The 26,784-nt window shown below is 32.9% G+C and overlaps 1 protein-coding gene across 1 annotated transcript in view; it reads left to right on the top strand.

Moving 5' to 3' along the window:
- The first annotated feature begins 395 nt into the window (after nucleotides 1–395).
- The window catches only part of LOC148281591 (nuclear receptor subfamily 2 group F member 6-like), a 37,251-nt gene continuing 10,862 nt past the window's right edge, over nucleotides 396–26,784 (top strand). The window contains exons 1-2 of the mRNA XM_088226501.1: nucleotides 396–517; nucleotides 9,452–9,567. Of these exons, the coding sequence (XP_088082627.1) occupies nucleotides 396–517; nucleotides 9,452–9,567 (238 nt within the window). The remainder of the gene's footprint in view (nucleotides 518–9,451; nucleotides 9,568–26,784) is intronic.

The following is a 26,784-nucleotide window of genomic DNA, read 5'->3' on the forward strand; positions in this document are numbered from 1 at the left end:
ATGGGAAAGAAAGGTAATCGGCCAGGAATAGTATCGATAAATGCTGTTATTTACTTAACAACTACTATTTCTTAAAATGTTTTTTTTACTAAAATAAATATTTGCGTTCTTATACTTAACCTAAATACTTAATTTTGATGGCCTTTTTCTACGAGCTGTAAATAATCCGCACTTTGGGGTATAGTGGGATTCGATCCACGAACCTTTGACCCGTGAGTCCGAGACACTAGCTACAGGACCACAACAACAAAGTAAATTTATTTGATGAAAACATGTATTAATTTTAGAAATTTTACAAATGTGATATGTAAATTTCTTTAATGCTAAAATATTTCATATTATACTTATTTATATTGAAAATAATATTGTTGACGGTTTTATTTGATTTAGATACGATGGAAGGCGTTGGAAGGCAAGAGGCGTCGTGTCAAGTTTGTGGGGACAAGGCATCGGGACGCCACTACGGCGTACCGTCGTGCGATGGCTGTCGAGGATTCTTCAAGAGAAGTATTCGCAGGTATAACATTTGACTTGACAAAGCGATACTAGCCCGGTTATTCGTATAAATCAAGTATTCAGTTCCGATAGTCAGAATTCTTCAAATTATAAGTCCAGAGATAGTGCCAAAATAAACACATATTAAAAAAATAGAGGTTAGATTATTTAATATATTTTACACACATACTCATATATATATATACTAACACTCATTTTTTTAAAATTATTTTTTATTTTTATTTAGTATAAACACTTTTTAATGTTTATTTTAGTACTTATTACTATTTTGTTTAAAAATACATATATTATCTTGCTGTAATTCTACGTGTAAAGACTTAATGAGGAATTTCAGTGGTTTTTCATATTTTAGACCATCAAATTAAGTCAAAAAATGCATTTTTTAAATAACGTTGTTAGGTATCGTATTATCAGCACACATTTTGTGCATAGTATTAAATTTTTATAAATTATGAAATATGTTTTCTTTATGGGAAAAATATATGTCGATTTACAGAAACAGCAAAACGTCTAGTTCAATAGTAAATAATTTGTTATCATGTTTATAATAACCCAGGCAACATTATTATTGTAATTCTTTTGGCTGTATTAGTTTGAATATTAATTTATTCAGTGTTTATTAAATTATTTTTTACTGACGTCATTTTTTGCTTTCATTTTTTGTTTTATGATGTCCAAATTTTTGTTAATTTTCGTGGCATTTTATAATATTTTATTTGATAATTAATAATATAGAGAAGAAATTTTTAGCATAGCATATTTTTTTACTCTTTGTTTTTTCGAACTTCTCTGAATGAACTGACTGAATACCTATTAGCAATTGCGCTTAATCTTTCAATATCATTTGTATAATTTAATTGTCACATTCTTCTATCCTTCATTAAGTTCATTATTTTATTTTTATGTTTGGCGTTTTTAATTAATTTTAGTTCCTACATTTATTTGTTCTTACTCTGTTTTCGTATGTTGCCAATACAGGGTGTTCTTTAAACCCCGTCACATCCGAAACCACGATACCAGTATGGGTAAGAAGAGATATTTAAAAAATTTTATTCGTTCTAAAAAAATTTTTTCAAGAGCTAATATGTCTTCTTGGTCATACTGATCATCGTAGTTAAGGATGTGACCGGGCTTAATGAACACTCTGTATATTACGTAAAAATATTTTTATGGTTTAATATAACTTTTGCTATTTTTTTTAGCTATGGCAATGGATTTTTTAGTATCCAATAGTATTACGTTATTCGAAATATGCATGCAAAATAAAAAAATATATAAATTAAAAAAATATAATAACTAACTTCTTAATATACCTATGTATAATAGATTCCTGTACGTGTAAATAGTACTTCAACTTTAGATACCCTTTTAAGCGATGCGTTTAGTCTTTCATATTTAATAGAAAATGTCATACAATATTTATTATCAGCTGTTTAACACAGGAAAAATAATCGACCGTCGAAAAAGAATAAAGAAAACTGACTTTTGAATATTCAATGGCATCCACTTCGATCCATTTTTTGTTGGTTGGTTGGTGAGCACAATGCAGCGTTAAAATCTTGAAGAATAAGTCGGAGATAAAACCAAAATTGTCAAGTCAGCGTTTTACTTTTTTCACAACTCGGATTTTCCTCGAGCGCGGTGATACCGACCGAGCGAAAACGATGCCTGCCATTTCTGGGCGAGGAATTCAACTACAAATTTAATTAAATAATTCAATTAAATGTGCAGTCATGAATCGATTTAATTTATCCCTCCTTGACACGGATAATCATCTCGTAAAATTAAACCACTGGCTACAACAGTATGCATATTTTTATTTTTATTTATTAAGGAAAAACAACAGTTATTATACAAGAATACAAAATACAAAAAATAGTACATACATCCAGTTGAAGTTTTTCACAAATATAATGAGAGAACATGTCACACAGTAAAGAGAAAAATAATATATTATAAAATATTTATATATCGAATGATTTATATATCGAAGAGTCCCGACTTAACACGGAATATTCTAACAAGTCGGGACATAAAAAACATATAATTGTGTCTATGTAAAATTATGTATTTTGTGCATTAAATAAAAAATAAATAAATAAATAAAAAAGACATGAGAAAAAAAAAGAGCTCTTAAGAAGGTTAAAGTATGAGGAAATAGAGTGGAGGAGTGGAGAAGAGGGATTTTCATAATATAGTTGACCAATTCAAAATTTTGATATCATAATAAAATAAACATATTTAAAGGAACATAAACTTATGACACACTGACAAATGTTTCATTTTACAGTATTTCAAAAAGTTTTTTTTGAAGTCACAAAATTTTGTGTTAAAAATATCTAAATGGGGACAAAGTAAATTAAATTTGGAGCAGCTACGATAAATAAACGAGTTTTGAACATGTTTTTTTGGGCAATGAATTATATAAAAAATGAACTTGTCGTGCTGTACATTTTATCATATGTAGGGGAGACTTAGATATTGGCGCGCTGTTGATAATGGCGCGCCCCCGTCTATCTCCCAAACTATGCAAGTTTGAGCATGCGAGATTACTGTAATACAATTGGCTTGGAGTAGGATTCCAGTATACACTTGTTTCAGAAGCTTCCGGTGTCCTGAGCGAGTTGGACACCGGAAGTGATTTTGATGTGTTTTCTTGATGAAATCTTATTGATCCAAATGATTTTGATGATGACATAGTAAATAACGATTCCAATGAGTTATGCGCTTTTTGTGGGGAATTTGGACGATATCAAGAAATGTAGTTTCGTTGTTTGTTGCTGCTGTAATTAGGAGCACAAATAATGCAGTGGAAAAAATACACCAGATAACTATATTTGTGACTATTGCACGAATGACAAAAAAGTGTCTTCTTCTTCCAAGTCGGTCCCTCAATGCTGAGGATCGTGATCACCATGAACATTTCTGATTAGTCTGTTCAACTCCAGTCTGTCCTCAGCCCGACGAACTGACTCATCAAATTTTAGCCCCGAAGCCACCTATATTTGGTCAGTCCATCTATATGGGATTCTACCCCGGCTTCTCCTACCTTCAACTCGGCCAGACATTATTGCCTTTTCTAGATTGTCTGGCTTACGTCTAGCAATATGTCCAAAGAAAGACAGTTTCCTTCTCAAACAAAATGTGTAATAGAGTGTAATAACTTGATTTTGAAATGGTACTTTTTTAAAATTTTGTCTTTATTTTTTGGTTTAAAACTATAATAAAATAAAGTTGTAAAAGGATTTCATTTGATTTTAAATTGTTATTTTAAAACGTTTTGTCTTATCTTTGTTTTTTTTATTAAAGTCTCTATTTTAAACTAAACTTATATGTAGATCAAGAAAAGCCCGGTAATATAAAACTAAAGGCGCGCTATTAACATACCGGTTTGATAATACCGCGCTTTGATGACGTTTTTGTTTTTTCATAGAAAACTTACCTAACAACTAATTTTCCATTATTTTTCTTTATGTTATTAGAGTTAAAAAATGTATGTACCTATAAATGTAATCGAAATAAAAGTATCTGTTCAGTTGTGGTTGCAAAATGCAATATACTTTAGGGGCTCGTTAATATCCAACTCTCTCCTACATTTTATTTTATTATTATTACATAAGAGTATATCTGCATTCTTTTTCATTTTGATTTATCTGAGAAAATGATTCTTGTGTATGCCTGCATCAATCGTATTAACAGTTCACCGATACGACTACTCAAAACATAAATAAACAACTTTGTGGCTATTAACCTTTGGTTTTAATCAAATAAGTTGTGTTACATTTTCAGTGGAACAAATAGCACAAGATGGTCTCAGTAATGGAAGTAGACTAATTTTTATCATTCATTGAGTGGCGCAAATATTATAGGTTAGTTCTAGTAGTACCTATAAGTTGACTCATTTTTGTACCACTCTTAGTGGATCCAAGTAGCATATCTGGAATATTTCTGTTATATATATATACAAATTACTCCAATGTTCTGTAAATAATAACTGTAGCTAAATAATAGGGTTCATGATAACGTTTTTTGCTCTCCTAAAAAGTTACACTTTTCTAGTATCAAGGATATTAGAAAAACGAAATTTGTACTTTTAAGAAACTATGCATTTAATTTATATTACAACGCAAACAGTACATTTCAAAGAATGGGATATGGAAGTCTGGGCATTAACAGAGCTATGACTTGCCATTGGCTGGTTTCACCATTCTGCCTATTTGAACCTACACATTTCTTCAATTCTTTCGTTTGTTGATTTTTGTGAAGCTAAAGAGCTGATACCTTAAATGTACACGGTGAAATTCAACTGACTGAATTATTTCACCTACATAACTAGACAACGCCTGAACATATTTTTACAAGTACCTACTTCTTAGACCAGTCGGTTCAATCCAATGTTCCTAGTTTTGTTTTCTCCTTCTCTAAAATGTTTTCCATCTCTGTTGTAATCATCATAATCGTTCTCAAAAATATGTAATAATGTGTGGTAGAATGGGGTTTGAACCTCAGTTCTAATATGTAAGTCTGCGACACTAGCGCGGGACCACAATCCGGTTGGTTTTCGAAAATAACTCTGTTAACTTAAAGATTTATATACTCTAAGAAGTTAACAGAGTTATCTTCGATGGTCTATAAAGTAAAATGAAGTTTTTCCAAGAAATTTAAATTGCCGACGAAGATCCTTATTTTATAAATGCAAATACACATTTTTGTTGTATTTTTAATATCTCTGTTAACTTTCCATTGTAATCGGGGCCCTCGTCTACGTTTGCGGTATCTATATTTCAGTATTAATTGCATAACCTTCGACACTATAAATTGATTGTGCTACATTGAGTGGGAAGTAAAGGGGAAAGTTTAGGTGATGCGTATAGACAAGGGGAAGTTGTGGCGCGGTCCAAAGTTGGGCTTATATGTAAATACTGCGTGGAGTTCGGATCATTTACCCTCCCGCATCAAACTGTCTTCTGTATTGAAAAATGCCAGCGAAATTTGTTACCAATGATCGATTGCTTTTTCATCTTCTTCACATTACTTGGCGTTTTACAGGACAAAAGAACTGTTATTAAACTGTTTCTTTCTACACTACCCCTTAATCACAATTATTTATAATATGTAACATTTGTTGCAGTAACTTTGAAATTTCCCGTATTAAATTATTTATGTATTATACACCTAAAAAAGGCACATGGCTTTTGACCTGTCATTGGCTTGATTAAGCTAACGTGGCACTTTTATAGGTCTGGTCAGATAAAAAAAAAGTTTCAAGACTTTTAAAAAGTTTTGTAATTATTTCGGCGAATTTATCATGATCATTAAATCCCAGTCAATGAAAAATTCACTTCCCTCTTTCCTACAATCCAATGAAGTCCATACTGCCTATTTCTGGGTTATTTAAGCACAAAGATGCTAAGGCTATCGGATTAGAGTTAAATTTTTTTCTTCGGGTAGATTTTCTAGTTCTGCAACGCGCAGTTTTTCCTTTTATGTGAGCACCGAAGTTCTCAGATGTGGTGTGCGGTATGTGGTGGGCAGGCTGTTTTTTTTTCTTTTGTGATTTTTATGTTCGAGATTAAAGCTATGTAATGATTGGCATCATAACATAGCTTGAACCTCGAACCAAAAGAGGAAAAAATCATGATGCACGAAACTTATGTTAAAAGGAAATTGAGCTACATGATCTCCTTCTGGGGAACTAGTAACAAGACAAACATAACAAGAATACAAAGACAACAAAATAGAATAATTAAACCAACATACAACTTGCCCTACCTGACCCCTACGACTAAATTCGTTGCAACAGAGAGGGAAAACATTTTTGAGAAGGGAATATGGGAGTCTAGGCATTTACAGGACTTATGACCTGTCATTAGCTGGTTTAAGTGGCCACTTTACACACTGTGTAACATTCACCATTCTGCCTATGTTTGAACATCCACATTTCCTCAACTCTTGCATCTGTTGATTTTTGTGAAGTAAAAGAGCTGAAACCTTTATCATGCGGGTGAGATTCATCCATTCATTTATTATCGTTTATAATGTGAAAATTAAAAATTAAAAAAAACTCAAATAGCCTAGTCTTCCATGTTCCATCATTTAAAAAATAATTATCGATCTTAAAATTGTCAAAGGGATTTTTTTATAGTAATATCCAGCCTGGTATTCCCTCCAAACCTTGGTACAGTAGCGCGTGTAAACTCAATAGGTCTAGGATTGTAACTTTTTGCCGTATCAGACCTGGCCACTGTTGCACTCCGTCCCATCTTTTTAAAATTAAAATTTTAGACTCCAATGCCTGTGAATGTGGAGGCATTGGAGATCTTAATCACATTTTTTTTACATGTCCTTTAATGACTGGGAGGAAAAAAATATTTGATATTTTACTTATGTTTTTTATAACCTTTCCAATTCATTTATCTAAATTTTTTTTCTTGTACAAATTATTTATTGATCAATTCTGTTTATATTTTTTTAAGTTCGAACTGTTCCCTATTATGATTTGTAATAATTGTGTCATTGAAATAATTATGTTTTAACTAATTCTTTATTTTTTTACAATAAATTTATCTTACATTTTTAGGTTTATGAAAAATATTTTGTCATTATTACTTCCGACGTTTAATTTTTAATTTTAATTTTAATAGTTATAATTTATCAATAATATAAGATTAAGTGTGTTAATATTTTGATTATTTTGTTGTAATTTTTGTAGTTATTAAGTTCTATCTTCCTTCTAATTTTACTGTAAGTTTCTATTTTCTGTTAAATAGGCACTATCAGGTTTTGGTGGGTTTTTCTGTTAGTGCCTATTTCAATTTATGTTGAAATTTTTATTGGTTTGGATATGTGTTTATTATTACAATTGATATTTTGATGTTATTCTTGTACTTATATTTTTCTTGTCTTTTGATTGTATGTATATTGTTATTCCTGTCTGTTTATGTTTTTCTTATGTTTATAAATGTAACTTGTTTTTGGCCGATGTTATCAAGTTTTGGTAGTAGGCCCTAATAAAGAAAAAAAAAAGTCAGAATGAAAACCAACAAACATTTGGTTATACTGTTTTTTTAAGTTTTCCCTGTGCATTATTATGTTTGGAAAAATAAATGGAATATTTATCGATACTTTTTTTTTAATGTCTTTCTAATGATGACATTAATCAAAATTTGTAAGCGAACATAAAAAAAAACGTAAAATTGAAATGCGTTATTAGTTGGGATGTGGATATTATGCTGCTTGTTTGATATTTTTAGATTTTTTGTCAATTATTATGAATTTTAATTTATGGCTACAAAAAGCGTCTTTCTCTGTAGAATATAATGTTTAAAGGACTGTATTTTGGTCGCCAGATAAGAATGCCTACGCTAATACATATTTTACACTGCGGTCACTCTGTAAGCGTAAGCATGCTTATCTGGCGACGACTTTACCAATGCAACAATGCGCGATGTTCTGATATTATTGTATTGCTACTCGTCCTTCATATTGTTTACATACTTTTCCTGTTTATATTAAACAACAGGGAAATATCACATACCACAAATACCGATAAAAAAGTATGAAATAGATTTAAAATAATTAATTGTGTTTATCTGTAAATTTAAGAAAGATTTTTTTTTAAATACGTCACTAGAAACACGCGACATGTTTGGCTTTGATAGTTGTGACGTCAAGATTCGTGACAATGTTCTTAACACATTCGAATGGTCAGGTTTTTGGTGGGTTTTTTCTGTTAGTGCCTATTTTTATTTTGGATGAAATTTTGTTAGTACACATAGTTATATATATCTAATATGTTCATTATTTCAATTATTATTTTATGTTATTCATGTACTTATATGTTTGTTGTCGATTGATTGTGTCTATATTATTATTTGTGTTGTTCTAATGTTTATTGTAAATTAATGTAACTTGTTTTTGGCCAATGTTATCATGTTTTGGTAGAAGGCCCTAATAAAGGGAAAAACACTAATAAACATAAATCGTGACATATTAGGGGCGTGGCCAATGGTGGTTTTATTACTTTAAACATGTAAAAAAATAGATATTTCCCTATCCTATTTAATGTTGATCAGGGTGTAATTTTATGGCATATTCTGCATTTCCCTTAATTCTCTATAGTAAACAAACAATGTTTTGAATATGTCCAAATGTATATAGACGGGCTGGATTTCCTCCCTAGGGAGTTATTTAGATTTGAATTTGTTGCCGGATTTAGCCGGATGAATCTAACCCACAAGATTTCTGCTCTTTTACTTCACAAAAGTCAGCAGATGGAAGAGTTGAGGAAATGTGGATTTTTAAACATAAGCAGAATGGTGAATGTTACACTGTGTGTAAAGTGGCTACTTAAACCAGCCTTAAACAGGTCATAAACTCTGTAAATGCCTATATTTCCATATTTCTTCTCAACAATATTTTCCCTCTCTATTGCAACAAATTGAAACTGTATGGCGCTTACAAAAATAAGGAGACTTTATTAATTTCTAGAATTTGAATATGGTTTGTTAAACAATGTTTAGGATTAAAATGTTTCTTTTTTGGGTAATACCGTGTGTTGGATTTATTCCGACGTTTCGGCTACTACAACAGCAGCCATCTTCATGGTAAACTAAGTGTTTCGTATAAAAAAGTATGTGTTTAAGTACTGGTAATTTGTACCGTGTCGCAGTCGGCAGTAGGCACATTTCTATATATTTTCGTAGTATGTAGTGCTGGGAACCATGTTGAGTTTAATTTAATCCCGTCATCTTTGTTTATGTTATTTGTATGTTACCCTGGAGATGGCTCCTGCAATGGTAGCCGAAGCGTCGGAACAAATCCAACACACACGGTATCACCTAAAAAAGAAACATATGGATAACAGTGACCGTGAAAACCTTCGCACCTATTTAATATTTAGGAAGTAATAATTATGTTTTGTAATTTGTTCAAGAAACCTGGACTACGTCTGCAAAGAAAATAATCGGTGTGTTGTGGATGTCACTAGAAGGAACCAATGTCAGGCTTGCCGCTTCTCCAAGTGCTTGAGAGTCAGCATGAAGAAGGACGGTAAGTGACAAGGAACACACTGCACCTTTACCCAAGAAGACTGGGTAACATTCACCATTTTGACAATGTTTGAAGATGTGCTTAATCCTTATCTTGGCAGACCAAAAAAATATTTATTTTTCTTTTTGACGGCTGAAAATGCTTCAGAATACAAGTTTTTTTTTTGCTTTAATCAAAGTTTATTGTAACAATGTTTGAGTATGTCCAAATGATTGCAGACTGGCTGAATTTCCTCCTTAGGGAGTTATTCATATTAAATTTATTATATTACAACACAGATAAAGAACATTTAAGATAAGGTAATACAGAAGTCTAGGCATCTACAAGGCTTATGACCTGTGAATGGCTGGTTTAAGTGGCCACTTTACACACTGTGTAACATTCACCATTCTGCCCATATTTAAACATCTATATTCCTTCAATCCTTTCATCTGTTTATGTTTGTGAAGTTAAAGAGCTGAAACCTTTATTTATGCGGGTGAGATTCATCTAATCGAATTATTTCACCTACATACTAGGCAACGCCTGAAAATGTTATTTTTTCAATCTTTCATCTCTGTTGTAAAAGGTTAATATAAAGAAGTCCATAGGGAGTTGAATCCAGTCCTTGTCTACAAAAATTTGGAAAAACTCAAAGTATATTAAAATTTATTTCATCAGAGAGTAAAACATTTTTGAGAAGTTCTCTCTCTGTTGAAATAAATTATATGATTAATTCCCTCGGTTGAAATCCAGCCAGTCTGCAAACATTTGGACAAACTCAAACATTGTTGAATTAACAACCCGGTAAAAGAAAAAGTATAAAAATTAGAAAAATGTTTTCAGGCGTTGCCTAGTGGGTGATTTGGTTCAGCCGGATGAATCTCACCCACGCCCATGTGATAAAGGTTTCAGCTCTTTTACTTCACAAAAGTCAACAGATGGAAGAATGAAAGGAATATAGATGTTCAAACGTAGCAAAATGGTGAAAGTTACACAGTGTGTAAAGTGGCCATTTAAACCAGCCAATGACAGGTCATAAGCCCTATAAATGCCTAGACTTCCATATTCCCTTCTCAAAAATGTTTTCCCTCTACGTTGAAATAAATTTAAAGTTTATTGTGATCATGCAGTGAACCCTTACAGTACCAGAGTTAAAAAAAATTGCATTTATAAATTCGATTATTTAAAAAAATATTTTCGCATTTTTTTTAGCTTGCATTGTTTACAAAAAAAACACGTACTTCATAAATGACATTGGGGCTCAGGGGGTATAAAATGAAGGAAAAAATTATATTGTTATGTAAAAAATATATCTTTGGCTACACGCATGCAAAAAATGGGGCAGATTGGTTGAGAAAATAACGAGATATGTTTTTTTTTGTGTACCCGAGGAATGACGCTGGTTCTGAGGGGTTAAGACTGAAAAACATGGTAAATCAGTTTTGACCCAATGCTGTTATCTGTTATACTCGTGTTTTAGTTCATAATAAAAAAATAAATCATGTCTATCCGACAGGATACATTGCCAAGAAAAGGGTTTAACCAGCCACGTAAATGCCTAGATTCCGTATTCCCTGCAAAAAATTATATATATTAAAATACATTATAACAGTTTAAAATTTATTGCATAGGAAAACACATTTTTGGAAAATAGAATATGGAAGTCGACTAAAATGCAGGCGTTAAAAAAAACATGTCAAATTTATATTTTTTGCAACTGAGAGGGAAAACATTTTTGAGAAGGAAATATGAAAGTCAAGGAATTTAGATGGCTTATGGGCAGGGCCGTTGGCTGGTTTAAGTGGCCGCTTTACACACTGTGTAACATTTACAATTCTGCCTATGTTTAAACATTAATATTTCCCTAACTATTCCATCTGTAGAGTTTCTTGAAGTTAAAGAGCTGAAACCTTTATCGTGTGGGCGAAATTCATCCGGCTGAACCATTTGACCTGCTAGGCAACGCTTGAAAATATTATTTTAATTTCATACTTCTTATTTCTCATACCAGTTAGTCAGCCAATTTAAATCTAAATAACTCCCATGGGAGGAAATCCAGCCTGTCTGCAAACGTTTAGACACACTCAAAACAGTGTTGATACCAAATTTATTTCGAAATATCGGTGTAAACTCCCTAGGGTTAAATAAAAAAAACTTTTTCATTAATATTTGAACATGGGTACTTAATATATTAAAATACAGCGATATTAAATTATCATGAGGAATTTTGCGATCTGGTTGTGAAACGTGCTCTAATAGGACAATACCAAATCCATTAGCACATCTTACAAAGGGGGTCGTATCTCGGATGGCCTATTTCACGTGTACCTACCCTGCCAATCCACCCGGCCGGGCCCGGTAAAATTAGGGTGAATGAATACTTATTTATTATTTTCTTTTTTTTATATTAATTTGCATAGTTACATAAAATGATGCATGTTTTTTTTTCTATTACAATGTTTTTGTCCCTCAGAGGCAGACGGATGAAAATCCAGAATTTGATGAAATGACATTTCGATTTTTGTATCCAGTTTATGATCGTGTCCATTGATTTTGAAGAAATGTAAGTCTCAAGTGTTTCATAATTGAAAGAATTCATGTATTAAGGTACTGGAAATTCAAATTCATGCTATAAATTAAAAGAAATCACTCCGAGAAAGTAGATTCTTTAGGCTTTTGTTGAACATTTGACTTTAGGATTTGCATCCGTCTGTCTCTGAAGTATAGATATTCTTTTAAATATTTAGTCAATGTTATAACTGTAACTTTCCAAAAAGAGAGTAGTTCTTGTGCTTGGAGACTGACTTGACTTATGCTGTTATAGTTATTTAGTCATTTGAAGTTATATAATTTCGAATATATACGAGGAACCAATAAAATTATACTAAATAAAAAGAAAAGCCGAATTTAATATTTTATTTCTTTAATTTCTACTCGAGGGTAAAGATTTTGCTAAAGGAAATCAAGTGGAGATTATTCTTCCTCATGCTGAACTGGTTCATGCGCTTATCTGCCAATGAGGAAGTTCAATTTTTTCTTATTTGCTAGTAGACTATTAAACTAAGTAAAATACGAGTGATACTTTAATCCACAAATTTGGAATTCGAGTCCAGTCTCGAAGATGTCGAAAGCGATAAAACCGGTCACTAAATATTCCAAATTTGTGAATCAAAGTATCACTTGTCTTTTATTTATAAAATAAATTACAATGAACTTCCATCAATAATTTTCACTTACAAACTTAAATGTTTTATTAAACTAAGCCAAAAAAATGTTTTTAAAAACGCTGTGATTTTTGAAAGTTTTGTATTTCTGAAATTAGTCCACGAGTGACGTCTAAAGTTCTTTTACGCTTCTTCTCGTTGAAATCTGCCTATTGGTCCATTGATGGTAAGTAAACCGGAAATCTTCCACAACTCTCTCGTGTAGTGAAAAAGGCTTATTTCGTATCACGTTCGCGTATCATCATAATATCGCTAGGTTCTTGCGAAGGTTTAATATCCGCCATTTTCTTAAAAAAGAGATTATACTGAAGAGCATAATATCATAGATATGAACTCGTGGTGTAATGGTCACCACGATTGCCTACCAAGCAAGAGGTATCGGGTTCAATTTCCGATATGGTTGATATGAAATATTTATTTAAAATGTTGTTTTCACACTAGAATATTTTATAGTCCCCTAGACTGGTACCTATGCCTCGATTATGAACGTTATCTTCATCTGTATATATCAAGACGGTATACTTTACTTCTGTACTATCTGTATCTTACCTCGGTAGGTAGACCCTACTTGCTATATCGACATCATATGATCGAAAGAAGCCAATGAATGACCGCTAAAATATAGTCCGCGTTCATTACGTCATTAACATTTAAACTAGTTCTCATTTATATTTTAAATAGGCTTTTTGATAGAAAGTGTCCACTTCAAAGCGATTATAAACGCCAATAAATCCCAATTCAAGCAAAAAATGCTCGCTTGAACATGATTTTTATAAGACAATAAACGATGTGCTTAACGATCGTCTGCATTTATCTACTGAATTAGTACGTAGCGATTACAAAGCCGGCTCTCGATACGTTCTCTCAGAAAGATAGTAAAACTCTAATCTATTCTACAAAAAGTTCCATCTATGGACAGAACCTAACGAGATTATTTTTGCATCTAGCCACTCGTTTCTCATAATCTGACATTATATCGGAAAACAATTCGACTTCAAAATTTACTTATTTCTCTCTCATATTTTTAATAGGCATTTAAAAAAAAGTGCCAACCTCAAAACGATTTCAAATTTCAATAGATCGTAATAAAAGAAAAAAATTCTAGGTGGTACAAAATTTTTGTCACTAAACGTATCGAGTGGTTCTAGACCCGTCGATATAAACCGATGTACTTACATCAAAACTTGATGGTGGAGGGTATCGATAATATATCTTTGTAGTCGTTCGGGAGACTTTAATCTTCAACTGATGTAATATTGAAGCTATGTGATTTTAGAGTGTAGATATGTGTACCGTAACGTACGCTTTCCCTTGTTTCATATCTATGTACCCACCCAAAACTTAAAGGTGGGGGTCGGTAATATATCTTTGTAATTGCTAGAGCGAATTTATCTCCAACTATACCGTCAAGGAGGTATGACGTATTTATCTTCCCATCATAATCGAGGCTCTGGGTATCTAAAAAATGTACGCTGTTTGTAAACGTTCAAAAACTAACTTTTTTAATACACAAAAATACAACATCCTTCCATTTTTTTGTAATTCATCGTCCTCGAATGCAACCCTGGTAGATCAATGAATAAAACATTTATGCTCATAACTTATTTTTTACATATTAGATTGAAGATTTTAATACCTACGAACACGCTCTGCGCAAAGATCTTCATTTCTCTGAAAACTGCACGTAAATCAAAATACCAAATAACATTTTTTTTGTGGCCCCCGTTTTGTCTTAATGACGGCAGCAATTTGAGACAGCATTTAAAAAAAAAATAGTTTTTTCCAAAATGTCTTCATTCCACGTATGTTCTCGTGCTTTCTTAAGCTCTTTTGCTGTTTGGGGTTTTAATCTGTACTATGAAGTCCATAATCGATGACACACACGAGATAGTGTGATGACCGTAGAAAGCAATGTCATCATTTTCAGTAGAATTCAATATCACATTTAATCAACTCTATCAGTATTGGACGTGAAATCGGGATCATCGTTCTGCAGTATATTCACATCGTCCCAACCATGAAGAAATAAACAACAAAGGAACGTCGCCTATAAAGAGACCTCAGGGCGTGGCAACGCCAGTCAGTCAGCCTAACACGTTCAGTTCACTTCAGTCCAGATCGACGACGTCACACAGTTCCAACGTGTAGTTCAAGCGGAGTTTCTTCAACTCCGATAACAACAACTTAATAAATAAACATCAAACAGCAACTTCGTGTCTTCTCTGTCAATCTCTAACTGGGGTAGGAGCTCCAACGCTCAAAACCTAAATCCTACATATTTAAGTATTGCCCACAAATTTTCGGTTGAGTTTAAATCAGTCACGGCAACGACCAAAAAGACCCTGCCTTTATCATCCTTAATTAGTTCGCCAATCATACGCCCTATTAAAAGATTCCGTAGAACAACTAAGAGGTAAGAGTGACGTCACAAGTAAAAATAGAATCGGGCATTTTAAAATGTGAATATTTGGTATCACAGCGGCAAAATAACACAAAAAAATATTTTGTCATCAAATCATCATTAAAACTAAACCTTTTGGATTTGATAGTTATAAAACGAGTCTGATTTCTTTTTTTCTCTCGCAATATTATTCTTAAACTTTTCTTTATATTTAAAAATGTTTTTCCTTTTTTTGTTTTTTCATATTTATGTATTTATTTCGTTAATATTTTTGGTTGCTTATGTGTATTTACCTACGTACTACAGTCAGTTGATCAGTCTTACGCTTTTACGACCACCTTTGAAAACAAATATTTCATGTCCAGCTTCTCAGGAATCGAACCCGGGACCTCAAGAATTAAAGACGAATGCGATATCATTTTTTAGGATTTTTAACTGAGAGCAGCGCAGCCATCGAGTCTAAAATATTCGCCCAGGATTCAGGTTATATTACACACACATAACTGTATTATTAATACAACCGGACTCCGGCAAAAGTTAAATTATAGATTTAAGAAAAAACACAAAACTACCTTATAAAATAATTGGAACCAGACTTTTTTATCATTCTATGAAAATGCATTTTTTTTAAAAATAAAAATAAATGAAGACATTTGTAAAAATGTCGAAATGGCAGCTACTGCTTTTTTGCCTTTTGACCCCAGAATATGATGTTAGAGTTCACAATTAAATTCATTGTGGGAACGGGGAAGGAAAGTGTGTGGACGTGTCGGTAGGGCAGAGTGGTTCTCTGAGGAACGCCGGGTGAAGTCAATATTGACACAAGCCCTCAAAACGTGTTTGGGAAATGACAGCCTCACCCCTGAAGTGTTAACTGTCAACAGTATTGACTAGAGATGAGCATAACTGATTGATCGAAATCGTCGAACGATCCAAAAGCAGTTGGGGGAATACATTTATAATTATTTTTAATAATTTAAGCTTCATAAAATAAAGACACGTACTTTTATTTATTGGATTTATTGGCGGTAATAATTATTGCATAAAAAAAAATATTTAAAAAATATAGGAAAAAATTTGCTCAAGCCGGTGATATTCTCTACTTTTTTTACATAGTTGATAGACATTTCATTTAAGATATAAAACCTTTTTTGAGAAATTAACATAAAAGACAAGGTCTCATAAGTTGTTGTTAGCTGGTTTAAGTAAACACTGATCATCCTAAACGATATGTAAGATTCATTATTCCACCCATGCATGTTTGAACATTTATGTATCTTTAAAAGGATATGCGGCGGCGTAGAAATTTGATGAACAGGTATTTGAATATTTTTTTTCTGTCACTCTCTCGCAGATGCCTCCCCGATATTGTGCGACAAAAACAACTGCACGGTGGACTGATTATACTAAACTAAAATCGAAAAATCGAAATTTTGCTGTCTCGTTTTTCGCGCCTCAAAACTAAACCGATTTGTTTTTTTTTGAGAAAGAGTACCTACTTATTAAAAATGAAATTTTCTGTACCCCTGTTTTTCAAAATTATTTATCATCTTTGTGTGCCGTGTGTCCGAAGACGGCAGATAAAACTGGGCGCTTTTTCTGCGTTTTTGGACAGTACTAGCTCCCATAAAAAACAATTTATCAAAAAATTAAGCAAAATCAATAAAGATACCCCTAGTGCAATAATCCAGGGAGAAAATAGGGGAAAACGTATGTATGAAGAAAATCAGACCGCGTTTTTCTTAATGTAGTTCTTTTACCTTACGTTTTATGCGTGATGACTTATTATTTATTACTTCTTTGCTAATTATTTATTCATTTATTTATTTCCTTTTTTGCACCACAACAGACCAGGATTCCCAATTACAGTGGTGAATTACAGCACAGAACACTCAGGCTTGAGAAAAATCACATTTTTAATTTTTGTGTTCTCACTGGGAATCGAAACCAGAACCTTCCGTGTGTGTCAATAGTTTTAACCACTACACTACGGAGGCCGGCATTATGTATTTACCCACAATATTTTTAAATCGGTAGGTTCGTTCATTTTTTTTTCTGATAATTATTCTCATTGAATTTTTATGTAGCAATAAGAGATTTTTAAACAAAAGTTTTAGAGAATTATTTGTTTTCTTATTAATTTAATTGATTTACATGTACATAATTTAGATTTATTTCAACAATAATTAATTTCATTCCAACACAATAATACGCTAATTGGACGTAAAAAATGCTTCTTGTGCGCGGTAAATATAAGAGCATTTATTTTTTGTATGGCGAAGTTTCTCGAAAATGTATGAAAAAAATTGTAAAAATTATTTAAACCAAAATGAACTACTTTGAAAGGCATCCCTAGTTCTCCAAAATCAACCAATGACAGAGTATTGTGATACATTCCCGGTTACCGGAAGCCAACCTACCAATCGGACAACTCACCGTAAAGAACTTCGGGCGGAGTAATTTCAAAATCGAAAAATTGCGCCGATAATACGATACATAAAAATATACGTTTTTGAAATTGAGGCTTAGTTTGATAGTCTATTAACTAATATATCCACTGAAGCACTTCCTCCTTATATGACGACGTAACTCTTTACAATAATAGTACACCTATGTAGTACTTACATGTAACGGTTTACTTGCTTGTAATAAAAAATGAAATTTTCCGGATAAGTGAGCCATCAAGCCGAGAGGTTACTTAAATACCTTTTGCGAATAATCCAATATGATTAATGAACACTTAAAACTATCGATAGAGAAAAGAATGACGTAAATATTATATAAAGAAGTGCGTTAAAGAAGAATCGAATAATTTCATGACTTTGCAGTTCGTTCCATCACTAGGTTCGAGACTCTCGAACTTTCGACCAAATGTGGCCAAATACTTTACCGGATATCGATTCTAAAGTTCTTCAGCGCTTCCTACCATAATAGCGAGGCTAAATGCTCTCGACATAAGCAAACGTGTAGTGTAGGTGTATTGAGAAACTGAGCAACCATAAGATTCGTGAACTATCATTTATATTTTAAAATTGCAAACGCTATTTTAAATGAAAAATATAATACAAAAAAACTGTTGTTTAACGTGTAAATATTTTTTGAATGAAATATTTACGATCTTATGATTTACCCAAATATTTCCATTTTGTTTAGGTATTTCAACCGTGAATCCGCGACCCTAAGCACAGGACCAAACCCCGTTCAAAATGTTATGTTTTTACAAACAAAAGCAATTTTTTTTCTCTGAACCTGTATTTTTGTGACAGCTGTACAATATTTTGATAATAGAGTGATTTACCTTGATAATAGTACAAGATACCTAGATATTTATATTGTGTAGAGATGATGGATGAATATCCGGAAATATCAAACGAAACATTGTCGAATATATTAAATAAACACCTTGCTTCATAGCTTCATAGTCTCATGGCCACTTGAATTTATTATCGATCTTTAGTTATAATAGATTTTTATCAATCTACGACTGTGGATGGAAAAATATTATGTGCTTTCAGAAACTAGGTATACAGTGGTCAGTGGTGCTAATAGGTGTAGTCACGGTGGTGCAAGGTGAGGCGCTTGCTCCCCCTGGATCATTTAGTAAAATGAAAAATTAGACAATAAATTATAAAAATATATAAATATTATTTTTACAATTCGGCTGAATTACAGAATGGTGAATGTTATACAGTGTGTAAAGTGGCAATTTATACCAGCCAATGACAGGTCATAAGCCTAGGCTTCAATATTCCCATCTCAAAAATGTTTTCCTACTAAATAAATTTGTGTATTTCAAGTCCAAAACTCGTAACTTGTAAACATTTTGTCATATCTTTTATACATTGGTACAAAAATGGCACAAAAAACACTCTGGCAAATTCTGCTTGTACTAGGAGTGGGCTCAGTATAGGAAGAGTCGGCAAGCCAGAAATATTAATATGCCTAATGTTGCAATCGGTTTCTATATGGGCAAATGCCTGTTCTAAGAAACCGATTTGTTGCGGCAAATATGGTTTTCGAATATGTTTCCTATAAATAAAAACAATATTGAAGAAATAGAAAAACAGTTATAGCCCAAAAGAGAAGAAAAGAAAAAAAAAATACAGTTTACATTAAATGCAAAAATACAATTAAATATATAAATATAAAGCATACATACTACATACATACATATACACATACATACATATATACACACATATACATACATATACATATATACACACATATATACACAATATATATGCACATGCGAAAATACAATAAATTTATATATGATTCAATGGGATAGCATAATATTTAGATTACTATCCTCAATAAATTCTCCGATTCCTTACTCCAATGTCTGTCAACCAAATATTTAATTTTTTTTTCAATACTGATGGTTTATCAGATTTCCAAAATGACGGTATCAGGTTGTATAGTTTAGGTCCGTTATATAAAAATGATTTTTGGAATACCGCTGTACGTGCTATTGGAATCACCAAATCGTTTCTTACTGTACTCCTGGTTGAGTGCGCATGACTCACAATCACCTGAGTGCTCCTATTTTTGTGGATGTCAAGTATTACTTTCCTTATGTAGATTTGCCTTAAGCCAAGGACGTCTAAGGATTTAAAAAGGCCTTCACTCGGATGATTGTACGGTTTTCGCAATATTATCCTTAATATTGATTTATGTACCTTAACCAAGGGATCAAGAATAGTCTTGGCAGCTCCTCCCCAACTAAGACAACCGTAGGCCAAAACAGAGTTGCACAAACCATAGTATATACTTTTAATATCTACAATGGACAATATGTTACGCAGTGTTATAAAGATATAGATTAGTTTCCTAACTCTACCTACTAAATAGTTAATATGTTTTCTCCAGTTAAGGTGTGCGTCAATAAAGATTCCAAAATATTTGATGTCTTGTACACATTCCAGGTGGTAGCAATTACAGCTGGTGAGCGTGTTACAATTTGTATCATGAATTTTTATCCTTAATTCTATTCTTGGTAGGCCTTTTATATTTGGGCTGAACTTTACGTATTTTGTTTTCTTTGAGTTTAGTGTCAGCAAATTATCTTTGAGCCAGTTTTTAAGAATATTCATTCCTGTTTCAGCCTTAACATGTGTTTCCTCCCAATTATCACCTTCAAATACAAGAACTGTATCGTCTGCAAAGGTGATTATACGAGTGTTAATATTTAAATTACACAATTCGTTTATATATATAATAAACAGCAAAGGTCCTAGCGTACTATCCCGTGGTACCCCAAAATTTATTTCTAAAGCAGTACTGCTGCATTCTCTAATTTTAACCCTCTGTAATCTGTTGGGAATGAAACTGTGTAACCAATTTAGAGGTCTACCTGTGATCCCAATGTTTTCAACTCTTTTTAAAAGAATTTTGTGCGATATGGTGTCAAACGCTTTTGCCAAATCAAGAAAAATTGCAAGTGTTTTCTTACCATTATTAATGTTGTTTACTAATGCTCCGGTTAATTTTTTGATTGCGTCATCTGTGCTTTTACCTAGTCTAAATCCAAATTGGTTGTCACTAAGTAAGTTTTTACTCTCTACATAATCGCTAAGTCTATTTTTGAATGCTTTCTCCAATACTTTTGAATATGCACTTACCAACGATATTGGTCTGTAATTTTCTATATTCTGTTGATCACCCGATTTAAAGATTGGTTTCACTATTGATTGTTTAAGTTGTGTTGGAAAAATTCCTGATGAAAAACTTAGATTGAAAATGTGCGACAGAGGTTTGGTAATGAATTTTTTAAATTGTTTTAACATAAAAGTATTAACAACGTCAGGACCCTTGGAATACGTCTTTTTTAGACTAGTGATAGTTTTAATGATTTCTTGTTCTGATATTTTATTTAGTTGAAACGATGGCATTATGTTCTTGACATTAATAGATGATGCTAGATTACATTCATTCAGTTTGGATTCACATAATATAGCTTCAGATAATTTAGAACCTAGGTGTAGTAAAATATTCATTGGCAATATGGGCTATTATTTGGGGATCATTTGTATTTGTAGAGTCTGGCAAAATTATAGATGTAATTTCAGGCCCCTTTTTTTATTTAGTTTTTGTAATTTCTCGAATTGTTTCCCAGATTTTACCCGGAGAATTATTGTTACCCAGGAGATTTTTATAATATATCTCCTTTGCTCTTCTAATAACATATTTACACACATTTCTGTATTTTAAATAACATTTTTGTTTATTTTCATTTACTGGATCTTTTTTTACTATTTTATGTAAGTGATTTCTCTTATGAATTTATTTTACAATACTATCCGTAATCCAAGGAGTAAGATGAAATTTTTTGTGTGCCACCGACTTACTGAAAGTATTTTCATCAACGTAATGTTCAATTTTTTTTTACAAAAATATTCATCGCTTCGTCAGTGTCAGTTTGTTGAAGTATGTCCTCCCACAACTCGGATTCGAGGTCCCTTAAATGATTTGAATAGTTTATTGAATTTGTAAATTTATTAACTTTCTTTTTTGGCGTGTTTATTCGGATACTAATACCGGTGGTGTAATGATCAGTTATAGTGTTCTGTATAGTAAATGTAAGAGAATTGTGTACGTTACGAGTATTGATATGGTCAAGGCAAGATTCAGAGGTACCTTGCACTCTTGTCAGTGCGTCTATGTTACATATGAAATTGTGTTCAGCCATAACGCACAAGTAGTCTTCACACTGCCTGTGCCTTTGGCCCAGCGTATTAATATTAATGTCCCCTATGATACTCCGCATGGCCCCACTGCACTGCTGGAGGAGGAGATGCAAAGACTCCAAGAATGTGTCAATATTACTATAAGATGGAGACCTATATATCGCAAATATGGATATATCATCTTCAATGACAATTTTTAAACAATTACCTTGTTCCATGCATATTTCCCCCACATCAGCGCGCATGCTATCCCTAACGTATACTACGACTCCACTATTTTGATTGAAATAATTTTGTGAATGATATTCCATATAACCTAAACCTGCTTGGATATATATGCTTCGTGCAATCTACACTCAGAAAAATAAGAATGTCGAATATAACTCGTGATTTAACAATATCCAAGAACGTCAAAAATTACTTACCTGAGATTACCCTGAGAGAAATGTATTAACTATTCATTTGAGAGAAAGAGATGTAATCTGATTAGATCAGTACGCAGGACACACATATAATTTTAATAAGATAAAAATAGACAGTGATTATAGGGCGATCATTTCCTAACCCCAGGTTACACAGTGGCTCGAGGGAGTTTTTTCGCACAGTATGTTGAATACAAAATATATAGAAGATGCAACGGAGTAAGTGTAAATGTATTTAATGTAAATATAGTAATATTAAAAAAAAATATTATTAATCAATATGTCTTTATTATTATGTATCTGGTAAGATCACAACAATCATTATATATGCTATTATTCGCAATAGGTTTTCTGTGCTGTAATTCACAGTTGTGGTGCAAAATGAAATATAATAATTATATTTAGTAACTTGTTATCATTTTTGTTACCCTAGGTCTAGAGAGTTTTCGGTCGGACAATTTTTTTTAAAACAGATTTGTTTAACACATATACAAATGAAATACATTTATTATTTAACATTTACTTTAAAAAACTAAGGAGGTATTTTTCACTTCTTTTTTTTCAAATTGAAGTTATTATTGTACATTTATTATTAAATATTGTATCTACATTAGTTTAAGAATTTTTTGTGCCTATCCGACCTACATACCTAGGTATGCATATAAATTTGCGGGGTAACTTTTAATTGGCGATGCAGTAGGGGATCTTTAGGTCACTGGAGATAGGCTAAATAGGTACTTCGCATGCACGGGTTGTACTGTGTAACGCTTCGTGCCTTGATGCCCGAAATCCCTCGACTCTCTCAAACTAAGTCATCGAAAGGGTCGAGAGTTTCAAATACTTATTCAAAAGTACGAATGCGCCTATATAACGCCTAAATAACACCTATTCTCCTCTGTGGATGCGAATCATGACACTTCACTAGTCAGGGCCCAAAACAGCGGAATACTACATTATGATAAAAAATGTCTCAGAAGAGTTTTGGGTGTGCGTCATAAAGCGGAAGCAACTGTCATAAAGCGGAGGCGATACAGTTAGTCGATTCATATACAGCGTATGCCTTCTGAGAGCCTTAACCAGGCGTGCCTCCTTTACAAGGTATTGGGTGCTCGACGTCCTGGACGTCCGCCGCTCACTGTTCGTAGGCAGTGCATGCCAGAACTGCGAGACGCAGACCCGACTTATATATGACAGCATATGCACCAGTGACGTCTTTGGTACCAATTTTTTAGTGAAGCTCAGATTTTAAGGATAAGTATAATATGCGTAAATTTTAAGTAGGTACCTACAGTAAAAAACACAGTACGGACTATGTTTGTAGGCATCTTTGAGCATTTTTATATTGGTTGGTAGTTTTTTTATATTCATAATGTGTTGATATAATGCGAATTAAAATATATGTTATGTACTGGTAAATAGCAAGGATTTCTTGGTGAGGCTCAGCCTCACTTGCTTCATATGCTCCTTCGTCCCTGATATGCACCACCTAGGAAGTGGACATGGAATGATGATGATCATGATAAACCTTTAGTATTGTTTGAAATGTCAAAAACTGATTTATTTAGGAATTTTATTTATTTATCTATCTTTTTATTCATCTATTTACAATGCAAACTAATTGGTTCACATTATGAATATTGTAGCAAGTCTCGGTATTTACGGATTATGGATGGGGTGTCAGAATATTATTGGACCTAGGAAATTCCCAAGTAAGAGCTGTGAGGTCTTTTATAATTGTCACATTACACGTGTGAATGTAACAGCTGACTTAGACATCGACTAGAGAGTAGAGAGAATATCTTTTATACATTAGGTACACATTGTTACTATATTGGTGGGTTCCCCTACTCACCCAATAGGTACTTTAGACCAGCGGTTCCTGAAACGCGTTCCGCGGAACCCTGGGGTGGAGGGGGTGGAAGGGTCACAGGGGTTCCGAGAGTTGGGCGTATTATCGTAGAAAACAGGCAGTCGACGCCGCGACGCCGGCGCTTTTATCGGTAAATAGATTCACCTTTTACAAACGCCGCCAGCACGTACATAATTTATTCGAAAATCGGACCAAACCATCAATATTAACTGTGTCGGAGCATGGAAATTTGATCGATGTTAAGAATTCATCCTCTCTTAAACAATAAATCAAATCAGTGGCCTTAATCTGTGACTACTTCCTTTCGTTAATTCATTCGTATCGTATTAGAGGAAACGAGAGCGAAATACGACATTGATTGGGTTGGTGAGATAGATATATGACGAACGAACGAACCTACGAAACGAAGTTGTGACAGAATATTAAGCCTGCGGCTGATTCAAACTTGAATGACTTTTGAATTGGACTTACATATGAATACCTTGTAGTCGTTGAGAAGGCATTCATGGTTCGTCTTCCGTTTGTATTGATTTACCAATGTGGGACTTGTTTTTCAGCTTACGCTTATACTAAAAACTAGTTTAGAACTAGATTGAATGCCGCTCTAGATCTCAGTATTCAACATATATTAGGTCAATTTACTATTATAAATAATGTCGACATGGGGTTCTGCCAAAAAAAAAGTAAATAAACTATTAGGGTTTCATAGCAAAACACAAAATTGGGATTCGCTACATTAGACTGCACACACTTTTTCTTATTATTGCGGAACTAGAGTCAATTAATTTTTACTAGTAAAAATGATCCAAATAACCAGCAGCCGCTTGGTATAAAACAGAGAATGTCCAATTTCACACGTATTGTCCGAATCCAAACGACATTGCAAAATTATGGTGGATGGACATTATTATATTCTTTTACATTTATTAAAAATTTATTCACCGGCTACCCTGCAAAATAAAATCGAGTGAAAATTGGTCAGCCCATTGTGTACTGGTTACTGCGTTTGCCTGGCATGAAATAAATGTAATAGAAAATAATAAGAATACAATAAATTTAAATCCACCTGTGTTTTTTTATCATGCCGTATCTTTTTGGTATGGTTTGAAATGCGCCAATTACGTGATATCACGCACTGGGCTCGTAATCCGCACGTGTACAGCTGTCCAGTCTCCGTAAATGTACTTTAAAGGCATCATTTTTCGTGTCCGGGTGGACGAAGAAGACACACAGGACTGAGTGAAATAAAACCAGTCACTTTTCGAAACCGGTCAGAACATTGAGTTTGATTGAATGAGTTAAAACAAAAAATAAGCACATAGTCAAATAAGTTTCAATATCTGGATGCAAACATTAGCTATATCACTATTCAATCAAATTGAATATTAAATTTGTTGTTGGTACTTGATTTGTGTCTAAAATGCAGTTCTGTAGGATTTGAAAAAGATCCAAAATCTTGAACGAGTGTTTCCGATTCGATGGCTGCTCTCGAGTAAAAATCCTGAAAACGGAAATCAAGTCGAGATGAGTCCGCCTCGTAGATTAGTGGTTAGCGCGTTGACCTACTATGCCAGAGGTCCCGAGTTCGCATCCTGGGAAGGTCGACACGAAATATTGATTTAAACGATTTTTTATGATAATTTAAATTTATTAGGTGTCTTTGTTTATACGAGACATTCCCGGGTTTTCAGCGTTTAAATTTGTTGAAATTCCCCAAAAAAACTCATTTTACAAAAAATGTAATAAACATGGACATATTACAAGAATATCAGAACAATACCACATATTTAATTCCAAAACAAGACAAGTACAATCGAGACTAATAAATCAGGGACTGAAATTATACAATAAACTACCAGACAAAACTAAACAAAAGACTCAGACAAACTTTTCAAAGGCGTAAAAAATATAATTATCAACAACAGAGTAAATATATAAAAAAAATATACGTATTTTTGTAAAATGAGTTTAATAATCCGTAAGGCAATCAATTAAAAATATGTAAAATCGAATCACAGTAGAACTAAATTTAATTATAGTTTCCAGGTTGCATACAGTTTCCTTACAAAACAGAACAGGAAGGCTTGCAAAAGAAAATGGACACTGAAAAAAGACACGAAATCAAAGGCGAAAAGTGGATCCAGTGCATAACCTGCGGCCATTTTCCATTTTCCATTATTTTATTTTTTATTTAAAATGATGACATTCGTGTGTTTAAAAAAATATTTGATAACCTTTAATAGTACCTACCTAACTATGTTCCCAAAGATTTCAATTTATAATACTGAATTTTTAATTTATTTTTTGCACCACAACAGGCAAAGAGACTCAATTTCAGTGGTGAACTACATCACAGAAAACCCAGGCTTGAGAAAAATCACACATAATTTTTGTGTTCTTATCAGGTGTCTTAACTATAACACCATGGAGGCCACCCTGTAACATAATTAATATAATATAATAATACACTATTTTATTGTTATTGGTAAGAAGTATGCCTCCTAAGCTATTCCATATTCTGTACATCTCCTCTATATTCTTACAAAATAAATATCACTTTTTGAAATATCGCAGCCCCAGAAGTACACTGTCGTAAATCTAAAGTTGAACTGTGAATGCAGTTCAACCA

This window comes from Micrasema longulum, unplaced genomic scaffold, assembly GCF_059751315.1.
Source record: "Micrasema longulum isolate JH-2025_06_02 unplaced genomic scaffold, ASM5975131v1 h1tg000435l, whole genome shotgun sequence".
In the NCBI taxonomy this organism is placed as follows: domain Eukaryota; kingdom Metazoa; phylum Arthropoda; class Insecta; order Trichoptera; family Brachycentridae; genus Micrasema; species Micrasema longulum.